At 49.4% G+C, this 19277-nt stretch overlaps 1 protein-coding gene across 1 annotated transcript in view; it reads left to right on the top strand.

Moving 5' to 3' along the window:
• Positions 1 to 583: 583 nt before the first annotated feature.
• COL13A1 (collagen type XIII alpha 1 chain) overlaps positions 584 to 19277 on the top strand; it is a 65121-nt gene continuing 46427 nt past the window's right edge. Inside the window, exons 1-12 of the mRNA XM_054174720.1 lie at positions 584 to 818; positions 1865 to 1891; positions 4398 to 4469; positions 5078 to 5104; positions 6776 to 6826; positions 10929 to 10964; positions 12399 to 12425; positions 14250 to 14276; positions 15363 to 15389; positions 15495 to 15521; positions 15793 to 15819; positions 18372 to 18428. Coding sequence (XP_054030695.1) covers positions 588 to 818; positions 1865 to 1891; positions 4398 to 4469; positions 5078 to 5104; positions 6776 to 6826; positions 10929 to 10964; positions 12399 to 12425; positions 14250 to 14276; positions 15363 to 15389; positions 15495 to 15521; positions 15793 to 15819; positions 18372 to 18428 — 636 coding nt within the window. The 5' untranslated portion in view covers positions 584 to 587. The remainder of the gene's footprint in view (positions 819 to 1864; positions 1892 to 4397; positions 4470 to 5077; positions 5105 to 6775; positions 6827 to 10928; positions 10965 to 12398; positions 12426 to 14249; positions 14277 to 15362; positions 15390 to 15494; positions 15522 to 15792; positions 15820 to 18371; positions 18429 to 19277) is intronic.

Below are 19277 nucleotides of genomic sequence, written 5' to 3' on the forward strand. Positions count from 1 at the left end.
TCTTTTGTCTGTTCACGCAAAAATGTCTTAAACAGTTTGCAGATGACGTTCTGAGGAGAAGTAGTGGCTGCACGACCTCTTTTTCCCCTTTCATCGAGTTGAAATGCTATAGGCTGAACTCCCACAGATATACGAGCGCAGCCCCGTTTAATAACAACAATCTTCCAAAAAGTTGCACCTTCCAGGCCAAAAGGTCTGAAAGCATTTTCCAGCTGGAAGCCCTGATCCACGCAAACCTTCGGCGATAGCTTATCCCAGGAGCTTTCAGGACCGGCTGCTGAAATGGATGCATTTCAGCGAGCGCTAGCTTTAGGTTTTCGGGAGGAAAACCCTGCCCTGGATGGGGTTGCAAATGGACTGCTGGGTAGGCTAATGTGGGTGCTAAAGGGATGGGGTGGGCATAAAGCTGGTGGTGGTGGTGGCATTCCTGTTACTGTCATGAGAAAACAGAGAGGCGTGAATAGGTCAAGACTGACGTCTCCCAGAGAGCAGCCTGTGCTTCTGCAGGGTGAGGAAGACACATACTCCGTGCTTTTTCTCTGCAGCAGTAACTTAATATGGTAATGAAAGATTGAAGCCTGGCAGAAATGCATGGGACCACCAGAGAAGTGCTGACGGTACACGCTACCATATCCCGGCTTATTGCGACCCCTGAACCTGTCTCCACATGCAGACGTTCAGGAAAGGCCGTGAGGCATGCTACAGCCAATGGAAATAACAAGAGGAAGTCGAGCAGACCGAGCGTTGTTAGCCAAAGTGGAGTTTGTCTTGGGCACACCCTCCCCTCACTCAGGACCTCTGGGGTTTCTGATCTGCTGGTGAGTGAGACAGGCTCAGTCACCGTGAGCAAAACTTCAGTTCTCCGTGTCAACATAGGAAATACTTCCCCCTCGTATTACTTGGCTTAAAACCTCGTGGAAGCTCAAGTTTATGATCAACAGGCCTGGGCTCCTGTCTGACTGGTTGTCACACACATCTTTCTGGATTGTGGCTCCAAGGTGCTGATGAGCCTACACCTCTCATAAAATCACAGAAAGATAGGGGTTGGAAAGGAACCTCTGGAGATCTAGTCCAAGCCCCTCTTTCCCAGCTTACAAATGGCAATGTGCTGGGTAGCAGGGCTGGGCCCCTGGTGTTGGGGTTGGCTTGAGTGTGGGGACAGGTTGAAGGGTGCATTATAAACACACTAAGTCCTGCTTGTAGTCTAGCTTGACCAGGAGAAAACTCAGGGAGACGCATGAGCAACACCCCATCAGCAAAAGGAGCCTTTGTGTGCTCTCTTCTTGCCCAACAGATGCTCTCAACTTCATTTTTGAAGTCAATCAAGGCTTTGGTGAAGGCAAGGGCAACCCGCAGTCATGCAAGAAATTTGGTGAGATTGGGACTCCAAGGGGCGAAGGAAGGAAGGAAATGATGAAATCATGCAATAGTCCTGAAGTTCCCGGATTCTTTCACCGTCTGGACCACATCCGAAGGAAAAGATCCTCTCGCAGGCGTTTTCTCTCCCCTTTCTGAACATGCAACATTTCTGTGGCAAACTGCAGCAATTCCATACATGAAAAAAATAATATTTAGCAGATGGAAATGAAGGAAGAAAGTCAGAGCCCTGTAATTAGCTAATTCTCCACGGACTTGCAGATACCTTCGGAGCTCGTGCAGAGAGCTGTGGGTAGAGCCATGCTGAAAGGAGAGGAAACTTCACAAGCAGGAGATTAGGAAACCGAAGCAATCAGAGCTGATGGTCAAGGAGTTGTGGAGAGGTTTTTAACCACTCTGTTTCCTAAACCCTTACATGTGATCTTGTCTCTTAATGAAGCTAACTGAGAGTTTGAAGCTAACTTGCACCATTTCTGTGTTGTTTCAGGGCCTTACAGGAAGACCAGGGCTCCCGGTAAATACTTCTTTCTTTCTCTTTTGTTCTCTTGTGCTCTCTATCTGGCGCTGCTTTCATCAGCAGACCTCCAGGCTTTGTAAGCTGGGAGAAGGTAGTGATCTCTCATAGCAAACCTGATGTGGAATAGCATATTGCACATAGGACATGGCTTGTAATAGAGTAGGGACCACAGGAGCTTTGTAGGACCCAACTGAAGGGTAACATAATCCTGGTGAACCCTTCCGTGTGTGGGGAACATGCTACTTTTGAAGATGCTTTTGTCAGCTTGGGTGTCTGGTTGAAGAGGAGCAGCATGCAGTATTCTTGCTAATTGCAGCAGGATTTAAAAGGCCTAAATTGCTCTGGGACAAGTACCAAAGTCCATAATAACAGTACCTGCCACAAGTGAGGAAGGAGCTCTGGGGTTACAGCTGTGTGCTTTCGTGGTGATGGCTCCCTGCTTCCCGGGCTGCTCCTCATCTGAAGGCTACAACAGCTGCAACAAGCAGTTTCCTCGTGAGTTAAACTGTGCTGCTGGCTCTCCCCTCAACTCAGGACAGAGGCTGCTTGTTGCCTTGCACACTCCTCTGGCTCTGATGTGGGGACTGCAGGGAGTTTTACATGACTTTGCAACCAGCTTACATGGTATCATCCACCCGTGAGTGCTCTTTCCCGGCTCCCTGTCACAGCCAACCTTTCCTTATGAACATCTGGCATGTATTTGCTGTCCTGCAGGGAGCTCCCCCTTGGCTATTACTGTTTGGAGGGCTGTAAGGCTGTGGAGTCACATACCAGACGCCGTGCCGTCATGTACCACTCCGACATCAGGTACTCACTGGAGACCTGACACAGCTCAGCCCCGACCTCGGGCTCTTCCTGCTCGGGCACCAGCCACAGCAGAGCCCGGAGAAACAACATCAGCTTTTACCTCAAACCGTGAGGGAAAACAGCCTGAGAAAGGCAACATTTAAGGGACTAAAAGCAAAGGAGAACTCAGTGATACATTCTCCAGCAGCCACAAAGTAATCCCAGGACAAGACGCTGACGCGGGGAGTTTTGACAGAGATGGTCAAATATTAGTGGGACTGGGAACCCGCCTAAAACCCTAGAAGAAAGCAGTTTCCCGTTATAGATCACCTACAGCATCTAAAATCAAGCAGTTTTTTAGTGTTATATCTATCTGCAAGGGGTGCTTTTCAAACCATACAGTACTTTTCAAGTCAGCAAAACCTGTGCTGCATGGAAGGGAATGCCTCCAACATCAAAGAGACCCTCAGCTTCACAGAGGGAAGTGGATAAGTACTTACCAGGTAACGGTTTGATCCCAGGCAATAAATGGCTGAATTTGGGAGGCACAGCCAAAGGAACCTCTGTGTACACTTGGCAAAACCAAACAGAGTTAAGTGGTTTTCCCTCAGACTACATTCACACGCACTGGGACTGAGCACGGAGAAAGGCACAAATAGGCAGCACCAATGGGGCTGCTGTCTCCAGCTGCGGGAACCAGAAAACCAGGTTCTGATCTGCAGGCACAGGCAGCCATGGGTGGGGACACTCAGCTTTACTTAAAGAAACCCCAAACGCTGCTGGAAACAGAGCTGAGAGATTATCATCACATCAGTTTGCAAAATACAGAGCAAAAGCTACATGACCACTCAAGCCATAATCATCATGATCCCTTAGCAATCAGCTGCTGCCTTCCAACCCTACACAGCTTTCAGTTTTGGTGATGAGGAATGCAGAGAAGGTTGAGTTTGTTTTGGTGGTGTGTTTTGGTTTGGTTTAATTGCATGGTTAAATTGAACTGTAAGAAGCAGAAAACTGCCCTGTAGGTAAGTGGCTGAAGAAAATGGCCATCAGTCTTGCGTTCAAGTGTTTACAAGGCTCTGTTCAGTGTTGCCTGACCCAAAGTCATTCCCCAAGCCGCTGTTAGCATCGTTCACACCCTGACAACGCACTGGGAAGTATCTCCAAGGGGTAGAGGACACTGAACACAGCTGCTCGTATGTCTTCTTCCAGACATGCTTTTTCCTGTGTGAGCTTGTTTTCCCACATTTTTCTCTTGCTTCTGGACAGGACTGCATTTTCAAGTCTAGGAGAATCCTGTTTTAAAGTGATAACTCTATAAATAAATGGCTAACACCCAGATGACTTTGGTAAAGAAAGAGTGAAGGGGAAAAAAAAAGGTGACAGTTGGCTACTGCATGAAGTCAGTTCCCAGGATCTGGAGTTCATGAAGTGTTAGAAATTGGGATTATACTTTAAGTTGAAAACTCCTGCCCTTCTTTTGGCTGCCCGAGTCACCACATGTAATTTCTGTTGTGAGATGTGCTGGGTTGTCATGTGCACCAGTGAACCTGTGGCTTACACATGTTCTGAAGGCAGCTTTGGGCACACACAAGCACACTCTCTCTCTAACTTGCTCTCTTCCTCTCTCAAAACTCCTGGACTCTTGCACCACAGCATGAAGCCCTGTGTGGGGCATAGCTCATTTGTGCTGTTTTATAACCTTGCTTTTGGTCAGTTTCCAATTGCCTCTGATTTTTGCCTTCATTGCCAGGGAGACAAAGGTGCCATGGGAATCCCTGGGCGGCCGGTAAGTCAAAACCTCTTGTATGTGTCGTGTCCTCCCCTTTCTCTTCCATCCCTCCAGAGTTTTTTGGGGTGGCTTTCAGGATGATCCTTGGTTGGTGTCAGCATGAGCAAAGCCACCCTCCCTGAGCCCCACACCCAAGGGAATCTCCTTGTGCAGCAGGGTGGCTAGCCCTGCAAACCATATACATGTTAGGTGGTTATTTCTAGTCCCTCTACCATACTGCCGAGCTTCTCCTCTGGTTCAGCATCCCCTTGGTTGGGTGCCTCCTGCTGCCACCTCGTGTGACAACTGGGCTTGCTGACTGTGGCCTTGCTAACATGTACCCCTGCCTGCCACTGGTAGCTGCCCTTTCCAAATGACTGTATCCTGAACAAAGGGGCTGAGCATTGTCTTTTGGAGCTGCTTTTCACTCAGGCATCCCAGTGTGAGGAAGAGGGCTGGGGCAGGAGCTGAGGCTGCCCAACTCATTCCAGCCCCATAGCAAAGATTTTGGGTTGGGGGAGCGTGCTCTTGCCGCTGACGCCTGTGTTTGTCTCTTTCTCTCTCTCTCTCTCTCTCTCTTCCTTGCACCCTCTTGCATGTGGCTGGGACGGGTGCCACTGACCCAGGGACTAAAAGGGCAACCTGGAGAGAAGGTGAGTCAGCTCCTTGTAGCCCATAGCATCCCCAACTGTCTTCCTCTAGAGCTAGCCCTGGTCACAGTCCTGGGCCTCTGCAGGCAGCTTTGGGCTTCCCCCACCCTGGACTGTCCTCTTTCACCAACAGTGCAAGTTTATCTCCCAAATTCCTTCCAGGCTACTCAGCCTCCAAAGACACTGTGTGTGTTGTTTATGACCACAAGAACCAACAGGCACACACAGGGTTTCCCCTCAAGGCTTTCTGGGTTTTAACTATTAAGTTTCTTCCTCACTGGCAGCTCTGTTTTGCCCTAATCAACCTGCAGCTTCCCTCCACCTCCCAGATTAAACCAGCCTCTGGTGTAAGTCATATTGAGGAAGAAAGTAGTGTGGCACGTTCCTCTATCTCATGTGGTGGGAACTCTTCCTCCTAGGGAAAACTGATGGTCTGTGGGACACCATCCCTCAAACCCTGTGCTGTGCGGTTCATTGATGTTTTGTGCCTGCAGAGTAGTGGTGGTCTGTAAAGCATCCTGCTGCAGGCCCTCAGGTTTTGAGGTGTTCAACATTTCAGCATCAGTGAGCTGTGAACACCTCCCACTCATGAGAACAGCAAAACAGAGGTGTTTGGGATGCTAGTAACAGCATAACGATGCACAGAAACTAGGAAAGGGATCGGTGTTCATCTGAGAGGGGCACTGCCATGCCAGGCCTATTTAATCCTCTTCATAGGAGATGCAGAGGAAAACACAGTAAGGAAGGTCAAGGTAGGACAGAGATTCTCCTTCCTTGCTTTCAAGTTACTGCTTGCTCATTGGAGTCATCTAACGAGCCATCCTCCTTTTTTCTCTGCGTGTCCTTGCATTTCTCTGTGGCCAAAACTTGCAACATAAAGGGACAGCAGATAGATACAAACAAACAAGGGGGAAATCACTCTTAATTGCCCTTGCCTTCTCCAAAGTCCTCCGTGAGAGTCCTAGTTCCTTGGCAAGCCTCAGCTGTGTTTTGCAGGGAGCTCTGCTTGCTCACAAGCTGCTTGGTTTATGGCACACTCCATCCCAAATCTGCCCGTCCCTGGCACTTCTGAGGCTGCCTCTCAAGAATACACCGTGTTTTCCAAAGACAGGGACGTGTCCTGGCCATCACACATCGTGGGTGGCTAGGAGCTGGAAAGGCAGCTGTTTTCTTTTCTAGCAAGGACTTTGCCGTTTGCATCCATGTCCCAGCTGAGTTTGAAAAGCACAGGAGAGAGGCATTTCTGGAGGCAGCCAGTGAGCTGCCCACAGCTCCCTCTTCCCTGGACCCCAATGCATCCCTCCTTCTTTTCTTTCTTCTGCAGGACACAGTCCTCCTGGCCTCACAGGAAGGAAACAGCATGCGTTTCAGGCCATCTTTCACACTTGTAATGGGGCAGAACCTCTGTTTTGCCACAAAGTGTTTTGTGTGTTTATAGTTTTCCTTGCTGTGCAGCTCCCATTTTCCAGCACGTTTGAGTAGCGCCAAACATCTTTTCTCCCACAGTGAGGCAAGAGCTGGGAGAGGCCAGAATGGCAGCTGCCCCATAAGCCCTGAGGGTGCTCACACCTTGAGCACCTTCACTTAACCTCAGTCTTGATGGGAGTATAATTGTGTTTGTCTTTTCCTCTGCTCCTTTTCTCAGCCCTCTTCCTCTCCCTTGTCTCTCTGCAGGGTGCTCCAGGAGAAGCAGGCATGTCTATCATCGGGCCCCGCGGTCCACCCGTAAGTGGCTTTTCTCTCTCTATTTTTGCCTGATGCAGGATGTGGGCAAGTTACAGAGGAAAGACTTAGGAGGGGTGGTAAGACACAGCATTAGCTGGAGAGAGCAAAAAACCTTGTATAATGTGGTTCCTGTGATGGGACAGGCTTGGGTTTGTACTACTATTATATACTATATATAATGAAATTACAGCTCCTGCTTCAGGACAAATGGGAAGCCTTCCCATGCAAGGAAACCATATTCCTGAATTTAAAAGGAAGAAGCATTTTTCCTTCTTGCAATGGGGCAGCTACCACTTCTGGAGAAAATACACCCTTTGCCTGGCTGATCTCAGCCTTTGGTTTTGTCAGCAGAGGACAAACCCCCTGATTTTGCAGAATACCAGCATCAGAGTTAAGGTGGTGACCGAGGAACACACAAAGCTGGGTAGTTGGAGTTGTTTGGAGGTCCTTGTCAAGTACCCCAAACCTTGGAAACTCTTGGACAGCCACAGTTACCAGTATCTGGAAAGTTCCTTAGCTGGTTGGGGAGCTGAGGAAAACAGGCAGGATTTTGCACCCTCTTCCATCAAAAGCTTCCCTGCAAGGTGCAATGAATCAGCCAGACAAAGCTTTTTGCAAGGATAGGGTCACACAAAAAGACCAGCATGAGGGGTTGGAGCATTTACGTGCCCTAAATGCTGGCTGATAATTGCACTGCAGTTCAGCCATCAAGCCTCTGCTTTTGTGTGGATGCAGCCTGTCCTCTCCACTCCAGCCCTGCACAGCCTCCACTGGCGATTTCCATGAAAAAAGACCCAGAGACTCAATTCTCTCCCTCCCTGTGGGCACTTCCGATTTTGATTAACCTGTGAAGAGCACCATCCTTGACCTGCAGAGAGGATGGGCCGCCGGCAACTTTTGTTTCACAGCAGAGGTCAAGTGAGAGAGACCTAGGCAGTGCAAACACTTGGCTACATCTGGCTTTCCAATTAACTTCCCAAAAGCTCCATGATAAGTGTTTCTAATCAGAAACAGCTTTGCCTGTTCCCAGGCCCACCTGCCCAGCATGCTGGTGTTTGAGAAGTGACAGAACCAAAGCCTAGGACACAAATGGATGTCCCGAAGTGTTTTATACCTAGCAGGTGGTCTCTGGCCATGTGGCCAGGTGAGGAGGAAGGGCTGGCAGGGGTCTCTCCTTGCTAAGCTCTCATTGAGACCACCCTGCTCCACAAAGAGCAGATTTTGGAGGGTAAATGCCCCGTCACTTTTGCTGTTTCTCACAAGCTGTAGCTCTCAGCCTTCTGGATAGTGTGTTTATAGTGACTGGAGAGGAAAGCTGTCCCTGCAGGTCCTGCAAACAGAGACAAGCACCGCTGTTTTCTCACATGCCTGGCTTGCAGGGCAATTTTTGGTGCCCATTTTGGTGCCGTTGCTTTGCCTCGTTGCCCTTGCTGCTGTTCAGGAAAGCGAAGAACAGGTTGCAGCTCCGAAGCAGCAGCAAACCTGGACGGTAAGCGATACTTCAAAAGGCCTTTCGCCTACACCACTCAAAGCCCCGAGGTGCCAGGACTGGCACGATTCCACAGCTTTCCACCCCCAAAGCCTACTGTGAAGACGATCCAGTTTCCCGGGGAGCTGGTGATAGGTCAAAAGGATGGCTGAGCGCTGAGGACAAACACGGAAACCCCGGCCAAGGGGGCCGCTCGGAAAGACGTGGGATGACAAATAGCTTCCAGATTTTTGTTTGGATGCTGAAGTCTTCGCTCAAGCTCAGAGCTGCTTAACTTCTGGCCGGCGAGGGATGGTGTGCTGATAGTGGCAGAAACAGACGGTCTCCACGATTTGGCAGCTCCTGGGGGTTACATACTTCATGTGATCAGCGTTGGTTTTTATTGTTTTTAATGGTTTGGGTTGGTTTTTTTTTTTGAAAGAAGACAAGGAAAACCAGTCACCCAACAAAAACAGGCTCTTGGAATCGCTCGCTGCTGAACTGTTGTTTTGGCCTGATACCATGCAAATCGCTCTGCTGTCCTCCAAGGAGAAAGAGGCAGCGGTTTTGTAGTCTACGGAGGAAGCCAAACTTCACTGTTTCCAGGTTTTCTCCCTAATTCCTTTTTTAGCACCTCCCGTCCATGGAAGCCTCCAACGGGGAACCAAAATTAATGAATTGTGGCTAGGCTCTTCTTGATTCTCGCCTTTTCTGAAACCAGAGGCTCACAAACCCTTTAATTTATAGCCTATCTTCTCGCCTGGTGCCTGGCCAACGGGACCAGGTGGTTTTATGTGTATCTTGCAAAGCAAAGCTGACCGAGTTCAGCTTCACTGAACTAAGAAAACAGTGCACATGCAATTAGGTCCTGCTAGCACTGCCTGCAAAACCAGAACTGTTCAGTGCAACACCAGGTATTTTGTGGTAGGGGCATCCCTTAAACTCTGCAAAGAGGTTATTTCTCCCTGTCCTCTGAAGGAGTAAACCTTCATCCAGTCTGTTTCCAGACAGAGGGAGGCTGGAGGAGGTGTAACTTGAAGGTTTTCCTTGCCAATGTGGCTCTGAGCTCTCTCCCAAGGGATTGCTACCGCTTCACTGTGGTAATCCTCAGTCTTGCAGCTCAGCAGCCCCATCCCCTCCTTCCATTCCCTTTCCTCAGCATCATATGGGTTAAGGCAGAGATGCACTCATATGCATTTCTTTCAGAAGCAGACTGTTGTTTATACCCAACTCTTTCCTAGAAAACCCCTGATGGACTCAAAGAGTCCAATTATGGTATCTCAGACTGCTTAAGAGAGCATTTTCCCACAAGGAAGCATAAAGACACTTAAGAAATCTGAGCTTTTTGGGATCATAGCAATAGCTTTCAGAGAAGGCAAGATGCCACAGCAGTTGCCTGGCGAGCATGGTACAGGATTTACCTCATCCTGATGTTTCCATCAACATGGGTCTGCTTCCAGATCATCTGCAGTCTGGTTCGTATTGTTTCCTGACTTGGTTCACACATTCTGGGGGGAAATGAGATTTAAAAAGTCCTTAAGTAAAGTGGTATCCTAGTATTAAGTGATGGAACAAGAGGAAATGGCCTGAAATTGTGCCAGGGGAGGTTTAGGTTGGATATTAGGAAAAATTTCTTTCCTGAAAGAGTGTCCAGGCATTGGAACAGACTGCCCCAGGGAGGTGGTGGAGTCACTGTCCCTGGAGAAGTTCAAAAGAGTGTGGACATGGCACTTTGGGACACAGTTTAGTGGCCATGGTAGGGTTAGGCTGATGGTTGAACTCTATGATCTTAGAGGTCTTTTCCAAATGAAACGATTCTATGATTGTATGATTCTATCCTTACTGGATACCCACAGATCTAGAGGATCTGTGACCTGGGATGTCACAGCTCCCAGCAAGTCAAGCACTATGGAAAATTAACAGCCAGGACATGTTTGGGTTTGGGTTTTTTCCCCCAGTGTTTTTAAGCAGGTGATGAAGCTGCTAAACCCATCCCAAGCCATTTGCTATACGTGATCCCAAACTGGTAGCCAGTGTTGGCTGGCCAGAAAGAGGCAGGGGAAAGGGCATGGAGCTTGTGTTCCTCTCATCATACTACTTATGGGGAGGGAAATCAGCTTCTCTCCAGAATTATTTGTGAGGAAAACAAATGTACTGGGACAGGAGATTTTAGGGGAGGAGGAGATGAGGAATGGCTGTATTTAGTCACCAGTGACCTGTAAGGTTTGTCTTGCACAGAGCAGCACCCTGCATTAAACGCCTCCAGTTTATGGCAGCAAGAATTGCCATGAAATGAGCTCAGCCTCTGGAATACACTCCAGAAAAGCCTAACTTATGGGCTAGGGACACCCATTTAATTAATGGAGAAACTTCAAGGAAGCTGCTTGCAATCCAAACTGGACCTGCTCCAGCCTTTTCTTGGCCCTGTACAAATTGAAGTGGGGATGAGAGATTTCCCTTCCTTCCCAAGACACTGTGCTCCCCTTGGAGGGGAATTTGGTCTTGGGTAACTCTTCAGAGGGTCACAGGATAAATGGGCAGAAGCTGAAGGAGAGGCTGTGAAGAGAGGACACAGGGTCTATCAAAATGAACTTCAGGTGCTCTAAACTGCTGTCTCTGTTTCATCCTTCCCAGGGACAGCCTGGAACAAGAGGTTTTCCTGGATTCCCGGTAAGTGTGACTGCTAATTTATGAGGTACGGGTGTGCAATGTTACTAGGAAGCCTCATTAGTGCTGCTGTATCTCATCATTTGTCTGAAACCAAGGACCTCATCTGATATCGCTGGAAAAAGTTTGTTTGGTTTTGGTTTTTCTTCCTTTGTTTTTCTTTTTCTTGTCCTTTATTTTTGCCTTTCAAATGGTACTTAGGGGGAACCCCACAACCCACCCAAACAAACCCAAACCACACAACTCCAAAAGGAAATTAACTTAAAGAAAAACAGCCCAAGTGTTACAATAATGCAGTTGAAGCCAGGTCTGTTCAGTGAAAGAAAACCACCTTTAAAAAATGCCCCCCTAGGCTGGTGAAATTCCAGCCTTAATTGAGCCTTTTGGCGAGATTGCAACGGCAGCAAGTACCCATGATCCAAACCTGGGTGGTGCAGGTCAGCTGGGGTCTGTGCTAGGCTGAGCACCCATGCCAAAGGGAAAGGACAAAAGGCATGAGGGGAGAGTCTGCTCCAACGCTGTCCCAGGTGGGCAAGGGAATGGAAAAACAAGCCCAGGAGAGGATAAAGCAAATTTCATGTCAGTTCTACAGTTGCTGGCAATGCTCTTTGAAGCATTGAGGCTGCTGCTGCAGAACTCAAACGGTTGCTATTTATTCCTATGCATTTATCATGGATGAGCAGGAAGCCTAAGGCAAACACAAACACCCCCCACAACCCTGCTCCCACCAGGCAGCTCAGCTGCTGCTCCAGGACACGCCATGTGCCAGAGCAGGTCTGCGGGGGAGACTCTCTGGAAAAAGGAAGGAATTGGCAGCCTCCCCACTGTCTGACCAGGCTCTTTGGCTCTGCCCTTTGCTAAAAGGGGGGCTGTGAGCTGCCCCTGGGCTGAGGAGAAGCAGATCTCTCCAGGCCTTTGTGGTCTTTGGCTTTTTGAGAAGCAGAAAACAAATCGGCCCAGCTGATGAGAAAGTGCCGGGTGGGACAGCGCTCTGCGGAGCCTGTTTCCCATCAAGCAGTACCTTCAACACGCTGCTGAGCTGTGTGTCACCTCTTCCCCAGGACACTTTTATTGTTCTGTCGTTTGCACAAATTCCTCATCCCCCCCCAAAGTGGGTGCCTTTTCAAATCAGTCTCAAGAAAACTGCTTACAGGATGCTGCAAAATTGAAAATACTGAGGGTTGGGGGTTTTTTTCCAAGTTGTCTATGAACCCTGCCTTCCCCTCCTGCCTTCCCCTCCTGCCTTCCCCTCCTGCCTTCCCCTCCTGCCTTCCCCTCCTGCCTTCCCCTCCTGCCTTCCCCTCCTGCCTTCCCCTCCTGCCTTCCCCTCCTGCCTTCCCCTCCTGCCTTCCCCTCCTGCCTTCCCCTCTGTCTCAGCAAGATGGACAGACACCTCAGTGAAAGCATTTCTCATAATGTCCCTGTTTTTTCTTTCAGGGCCCTATTGGCTTGGATGGCAAACCGGTAAGCAAAGCAGGCTTTCTGCCCTGCCTCCTGCTGGGTGCCACTGTCCTGCCAGCCCGGGTGTTTTTAAGGGGATTATTTTGCAGTGGTCACGCACATGGATGGATTAAAAAGAACATTAGAAGGCTGGCAGGCAGGAGGATACCACAGATGCCTTGGGGGAGATGCAGGAGTCAGGAGATTAGGGAAGGCAGAGTGTGGCTGCTTCCTTTCTAGGCAAATCTATGAAATCACACTTCAGAAGAGCAGCAGCCTGGCTGCTGCAAGGGAAGCCTGAGCAGGAGATGCCATCCACAAGCAGATGGACAGAGCAGGTCCCCTAGGCACCAGTCGTCTGCCTTAGGCAGCCAAAAACTTCATTTGAAGCCAACCCTCCAGCTTCTTTCTCTTCACTGCTCTGCTGCAGAGAGTTGCAATAGAAGAGGAAAGGACTCTAAAGATCTTCATGCTACTTAGAGCAGTGAGAGACCTGACTTCTTCCTGTCCTTCAGAGCTAGGCACCAGTGTAGCTACTTCCCTATGAATGCAACTGGTATAAACTCCATAGCTCCAAAGCAACCACCTAGCTGGGTTCCTCACCACACCTACTCTAATCATGGTGTAACAGAGAAAAAACTGGTGGCATGTACTTCTGGCACCTAATTTCCTACAGTGGGACCTGTTTATGCCATGAAGGGGGCATCACTCTCCTCACCCACTCTCTTGTACTGCTCTGGGGATACACAGGTGATGCAGCAAAGTGCAGCTCACTGCGCTCAGCTGAAGCTGCTCTGCCAGCCCAAGGGGGCTTAACTGCACCCCATCCACACCCTGTAGAGCCCTTGCACCCCATTTGCATTCTCCAAAGCTTGGTTCTCAGCATTTTGGGAAGCAGGGAGTAGAACCCTTTAAGGTGTGTGAGCACAGTCTACACATACAGTGTTCTATCTCCCCTGGCTTGGTGAAGTACCTGCAGGCACATCCTGAGGCAGGGAGTAGAGGGGTTTACAGGTCCAGAGATTGTATCAGGTTGGAAGAGACCCTCAAAGGTCATCTTGTTCAACCCCCTTGCAGTCAGCAGAGACATCTCCAACTAGATCAGGCTACCCATGGCCACATCAAGTCTGATCTTGGATGTCTCCAAGGACAGGACTTCTACCAATCCCTGGGCAACCTGTTCCAGTATTTTACCCCTCTCATTCCTTATGTCCAAACTAAATCTGCCCTGCTCCAGTTTTGAACCATTGTCCCTTGGCCTGTTACTATAAGCCCTTCTAAAGAGTCCTTCTCTAGCCTCCCTGTAGGTCCCCTTCAGATGTTGAAATGCAGCTATAAGGTCTCCCTGGAGTATTTTCTTCTCCAAGCTGAACAGCCCAAACTCACTCAGCCTGTCTTCATAGAAGAGGTGCTCCAGCCCTCTGATTGTCTTTGTGGCTCTCCTCTGGACCTGTTCCATCAGGTCCACGTCTCTTTAGTGTTGGGGGCCCCAGACATGGACACAGTACTCCAGGTGGGGTCTCATCAGAGCAGAGCAGAGTGGCAGAATCACCTCTTTCAACCTGCTGGCCGTGCTTCTTTTGATGCAGCCCAGGATGCCGTTGGCCTTCTGGGTTGCAGATGCCCATTGTTGGTTCATGTTCAGCTTCTCATTCATCAGCACCCTCAAGTCCTTTTCTGCAGGGCTGCTCTCAATTTTATCATCCCCCAGCCTGTATTGATATCAAGGATTGCCCCAACCTAGCTGCAGGATCTTTCACTTCACCTTATTAAGCTTTAAAGGGTTAAGGCAACATCTTCTGGAGCCCGCAGTGGCCAAAGCTGATGCCTGCTTGCTTTCTTTTGCAGGGTCACCCTGGACAGAAGGGAGACATGGTAAAACAAAAAAAAAAAAGAAGAAGAAAATGTTTGTCTGTGGGTAATGGGTTGGTTTGAAATGATGTTGCCTCTGTGCTGGAGAAGAGCTCCTGGGCAGGGCAGCAATCTTAGTTCACCTAATGCACTAACTGCATCCCTAGTTCTGTGACTTCATAATAGCAGTGCTGGGATGCACGCTTGTAATCTTTGCATGATGGCTCTCAGACTCATCATGTCACAGCAGCAACTCTCTAGTTACTCATAGGATATGTTTTCCTTACCCTTAGCAATTACAGTCTTTAAATATACTCTGGGAGCTGACATGTTTCGTGGTTGGCCTCATAGCAGAAGTAAAAAGTTGATGCAAAGATTTCTGAGAACCCATCTGGCAGCTTTCAACTTATCTACCACCAACAAAAAGCATATTCTTTGTATTAAATGGGTTATTTTTTCCCCCTCTCTCTCAAAGCTCTGTTTCATATGAGCATTGCACTAAAATGCTTTTGGTAGAAAACGATAAACTTAGGCTGTGCTTGACGGGAACCCAAATGCGGTCTTGTTCCTCTTGACATCTCTGATGATGAAATACCCAGACATGAGTATGTCAAGCTAGCAGCTCTTGTAGTCACCTTCACTCACTGAAATGCTGAATGTTTTCTTCTGCTAATTCTGGGGTTCTTTTGAGCCTGAGTGTCAGCAAAACCCTCTGGCGAGCACATGTTGAAGATCTCCCCCTCCTGCTCCTCAGCAGAGGGATGAGTTGACATCCCCTTGTTGCACAACCCTAGCTCGGGCAGCTGCAGCTCAGGCTTCTGGTTCCAAACCAGTGCATCGATATGCTGTCAGCTGGGGTTCTGGGAACAATAATTCCTGATGATTTCCACCCCCTTCTCCTTTTAATAATTCCCCCCTGTAGTGCAGTCAGACTTGTGTGCATTTTCACTCCTGCAGAGTAACAAAGGGAACCCAGATCTCTCCTGGGAAGTTTCTCCATAATTGTTCCTAAAAACTGGGTTTCCCACTACTCCCCATGCTGAGAGTTTTTGCCTTCTTGCCACTGTAAGTGAGAATCCACCTCACATTCATGACTGTCTTTCTTTAAAGGGTGCTGCAGGTCCCAGGGGACAACCTGTAAGTATCCCGTGTCTTGCCATCAAGCCTCCTTCTTAGCTCTTTCCCCTTGCATGCACTTGACCTTCGTTTACTGAGAGCTTCTATATCACTTTTCTTTTTTAGGGACCTCCAGGACAGAAAGGAGAAAAGGTAATTTAATGGGAGACATGGTGAAAGTTAAATGTGACTTGGGGCTTGGTGCTGCTCAGTCTGACTTTGAGTGATTGAGTTCCAGCAACACCAGGGTGCTCTGAGCGTAGGGGATGGGAGGCAGGGTGGGTTTGGGTGCAAATTATCATAGCTGCGCTGAATTCAATGTAGTCACAACGATTTACACCTTCTGGACCTGACCCCCTGAGTCTATTTCGGTCCTTTCTGTTTGTGGTTTAAACTCTCTTCCTTTAATCTCCTCCTTTCACAGGGTCAGTGCACAGAGTACCCGCACAGGGTAAGTCATTAGCGCGGTTATCGTCTGTCCCGTGCCTTCCTGCATGCTAATCCTCCTTGGATTGAATGGCTTTTTGTTGGAAATATGGATCGTTCCATTAACAAGCTGCGTCACCTGGGCCCCGAGGGCAGCGCTGGCCTGATTGATGTGTTTTACAGAAAGGCAGCAGATAAGGTTTTCCAGGAGAGATGTTGGCTCTCTGCTGTGTTCCTGCCCACTGGGGCTGACCCCCGGCTAAACGCTCTTACGGCTGCTTCCTGGAGACCCTCCCATGCTCTGTGCTGGAAGTGGGGAATGTTCGTGTCCTCACCCCCAAAGCCCAGCGAAGCTTGGGATTTCTGCACCGGCTCCTACAGCCTCTGCTGCAGTTCTGTGGCCATGAGCACTGTGGGGTTTGCAGACCTGCAGGAAACTCCGTTGTCGTCCCTGTCTTTTTTGTCTCCCTCATGCAGGTCTCAACCCTGCAAAGAAACAAGGGAAAGGGTTTTGCTCTCACACCTCTGAAAGTAACCTTAGCTGTGGTGTTCAGACTGGACCTAGTGAGCTGGTCTGCATGGTGGTCCCCCAGCCTGGTGGGTTTTCTGCCTGCAAAGAAGAGGCAGAGAGGGAGGGTAGATGCCAGCAACTGTTAATGAAAGCCAGGATGTTGCCCCACTTGCCTCTTCATCCTGGCCTGGCTGATGTGTACCGCAGCCAAGAGAGGAGAGAGTACATCATGGGGTTTGAGGGATTACAGTGGTAAAATTTAAGCAGCTCTAAAAACAACCAGAGTGCTGAAAATCCACTGGAAATGCATTGGAACGACATCATATGAAGTGGTTGGAATTTGTAATCTGGGTGCACAGGGAGACAGGCTTAAGGGCTTTCTGTTTATTTTTGATGGGCCTCTGGATAATTAGCTGGGCTCTGGTCCCTGGCCTGGAGGAAGCAGAGCCCTGGATGCTCTGAGCAGCAGAGGCAGAGGAGAGAGCTGGGCTGGCAGCAAGGGAGAAGAGAAGGGGCCGTGGGTGTGTGCCAGCCCCGGCACAGCTATAGCCGGTCAGCTGTGTTTATTTAGCCCAGCCGGCTCACTGGATTGTTATGTTAAAAAGAAGCTAACAATGTTCACCCGAGCGGTGTGGGCTCCTGTTACAGCCCTTGGCTCCCACTGTCCTCAGTGCCCAAGGTGAAAAGGCAGCGGCAGGATCCACACTGGGAAACAGAGATCATAGAATCATAGCTGGGAAAGATCTCTAAGATCGTCTAGTCCAGCCATCAACCTGTCACCACCACGGGCATTAAAACATCTCCCAGAGTGCCTTGTCTATGCATTTTTGAACACCTCCATGGCTAGTGACTCCACTGCCTCCCTGGGCAGCCTGCTCCAATGCCTGACCACTCTTTCAGGAAAGAAATTTTTCCTAATATCCAACCTAAACCTCCCCCTGGCACAATTTTAGGTCATTTCCTCTCATTCTGTCACTTGATACAAGAGAGAAGAGGCCAACACTCATTTCACTCCAACCTCCTTTCAGGGAGTTGTAGGGAGCGATGAGGTCTCTCCTCAGCCTCCTTTTCTCCAGACTAAACAACCCCAGTTCCCTCAGCTTCTCCTCACCAGGCTTGTTCTCCATACCCTTCACCAGCTTTCTTGCCCTTCTCTGGACATGCTCCAGCACCTCAATGGCTGGTGGTGAGAGGCCCAAAGGTGAACACAGCATTCAAGACACAGCTTGTGCATCACTGGGTGTAGCCTGAGCTCAGACCTGGGGGCAAAGGCACACTGGTTTGGTGGGCTGGGGTTGTAGATGCTCTGAGGTGACATGCTGCAGGGCTGTGACAGTGAGGAAAGAGCAGGTACAAAGCCTCACTTCTCACCAAAGCTTAGAGATGTTTCCTTGGCTCTCATGGAGGTACTTCTGGCCTCATGAGGCAGCAAGCTCAGTATTTTCAAAAGCCCATGAATCTTCCCGAGGCACAGACTTGCTCATGGGAAGGGGGACTGACCTCGGATCAGCTCAGGGGTAGACTGTCCTGAAGGGTCTCATCACAGGCTGCGTGTTCAGGGAGCCAGAGGCACAAATCAGCCAAGAGAGGTGCAGTTCCTCCTCTTCCTCCCAAAATGAAAATTAGGATGAGCCTTGTTGTCAAAATGCTACACACCTGACTTGCAATTTGCCCTTGCTTGACTAGTTGACAGGGTTCATTGTCAGGTGTTCTGGGTGAGGAAACGAAACCAAACATGCTGAGAAACCAGAGATGATGTTTCATTTTTGTTTTGTCTTTGTTTTCCTGGGAAGGAAATGTGAGGTTAGGATGTATGCCTTGGCTCCTCTGGTGGCTTCCTATTTGTTTTCTGTAGGAGTCTGTATGAGTCTGCACTGCTGTGAGGGACAAGCCCAGGCATGGGGCTGCCCATTTGGTGTGAGCTGGTTATTCAAGCTGCTGCAAAGTTCTGACCCCAGGGAAGGGCACCCAAGGAAAGGGGGGGACCAGCCATGCTCTGTCTGCTCTCAGAAATGCCATGTGTGTAACTGACCCCCTTTGTGTCATGTGTCTTCACTGTCCCCTAGGAATACCTAAGTACCACCCTTGCAGCACTGCGCTCTAACCAGATCCTTACGCTGAAGGTTTGTGGGTAATGGTCTGACAGGACCCAGTTCTGATGCAAAGGCACAAGGATGTGGATCCAATATTGCACACTGCCTTCTGGGAAAAAACTTCCCATTGGGACACAGAGCACGCAGGGCAGGAGCTGGCTGGAGGAGGCTTCAGGTTTCTTCTCTAAACTCTCCCACTTCCACCTGAATCTGATCTATGGTCTTGTCTCACCTGTGTTCTCAGGACTGCTTCTCTCCATTTTCCTCCTCCTTTCCAGCATCCTCCAGCTTCCCTGTAAGCTGTATTTCAGATACAGTTGAGGAGCTGGACAAAGGCAGCTCAGTTGGGTTTGGGTTGCTCCTACAGACGTGCTAGGGACACCTAGTATAGGGGAGTAGGGGTTTGCAGCAACATTCCCCTTGAGAAGATCAGCTCAGGCCCAAACACTCTCCTGAGTGCAGGGGGCTCCTGCACTGTCTTTTAGAAAGGAAAGGATTTCCTTCAGATAAAATCTGGGTTTCCAGCAGCATCACAGCTTGCAGCTGCCTGGGTTAGTGCACTGGAACACAATCACCTGGTCACAGAGTGGTGATGCTGCAATATTGGGTTGTCACTTTGCTTTGCAGCAGGACTGGGTCCTTGCTTTCCCTGCAGACACGAAGAATGATGTTTGAAGGAGTTAAAGTGGGCTACTGGGATGAGTGTGGTGACCATGCTGGGAGACCTGTGGGCACACCTCTCAGAACTGAGCATGCAGCTCACACAGGCAAACGTTGCACACTGGCATATATTTATGCCTGGGTGCAGAAAGCCTCTTCCTCTTCTCCTGGTGTAAATCAAGAGCAGCTTGAATGGAAAACTGATAGGAACAGGAAAGT

The sequence above is a fragment of the Dryobates pubescens genome, chromosome 30, assembly GCF_014839835.1.
Source record: "Dryobates pubescens isolate bDryPub1 chromosome 30, bDryPub1.pri, whole genome shotgun sequence".
In the NCBI taxonomy this organism is placed as follows: Eukaryota; Metazoa; Chordata; class Aves; order Piciformes; family Picidae; genus Dryobates; species Dryobates pubescens.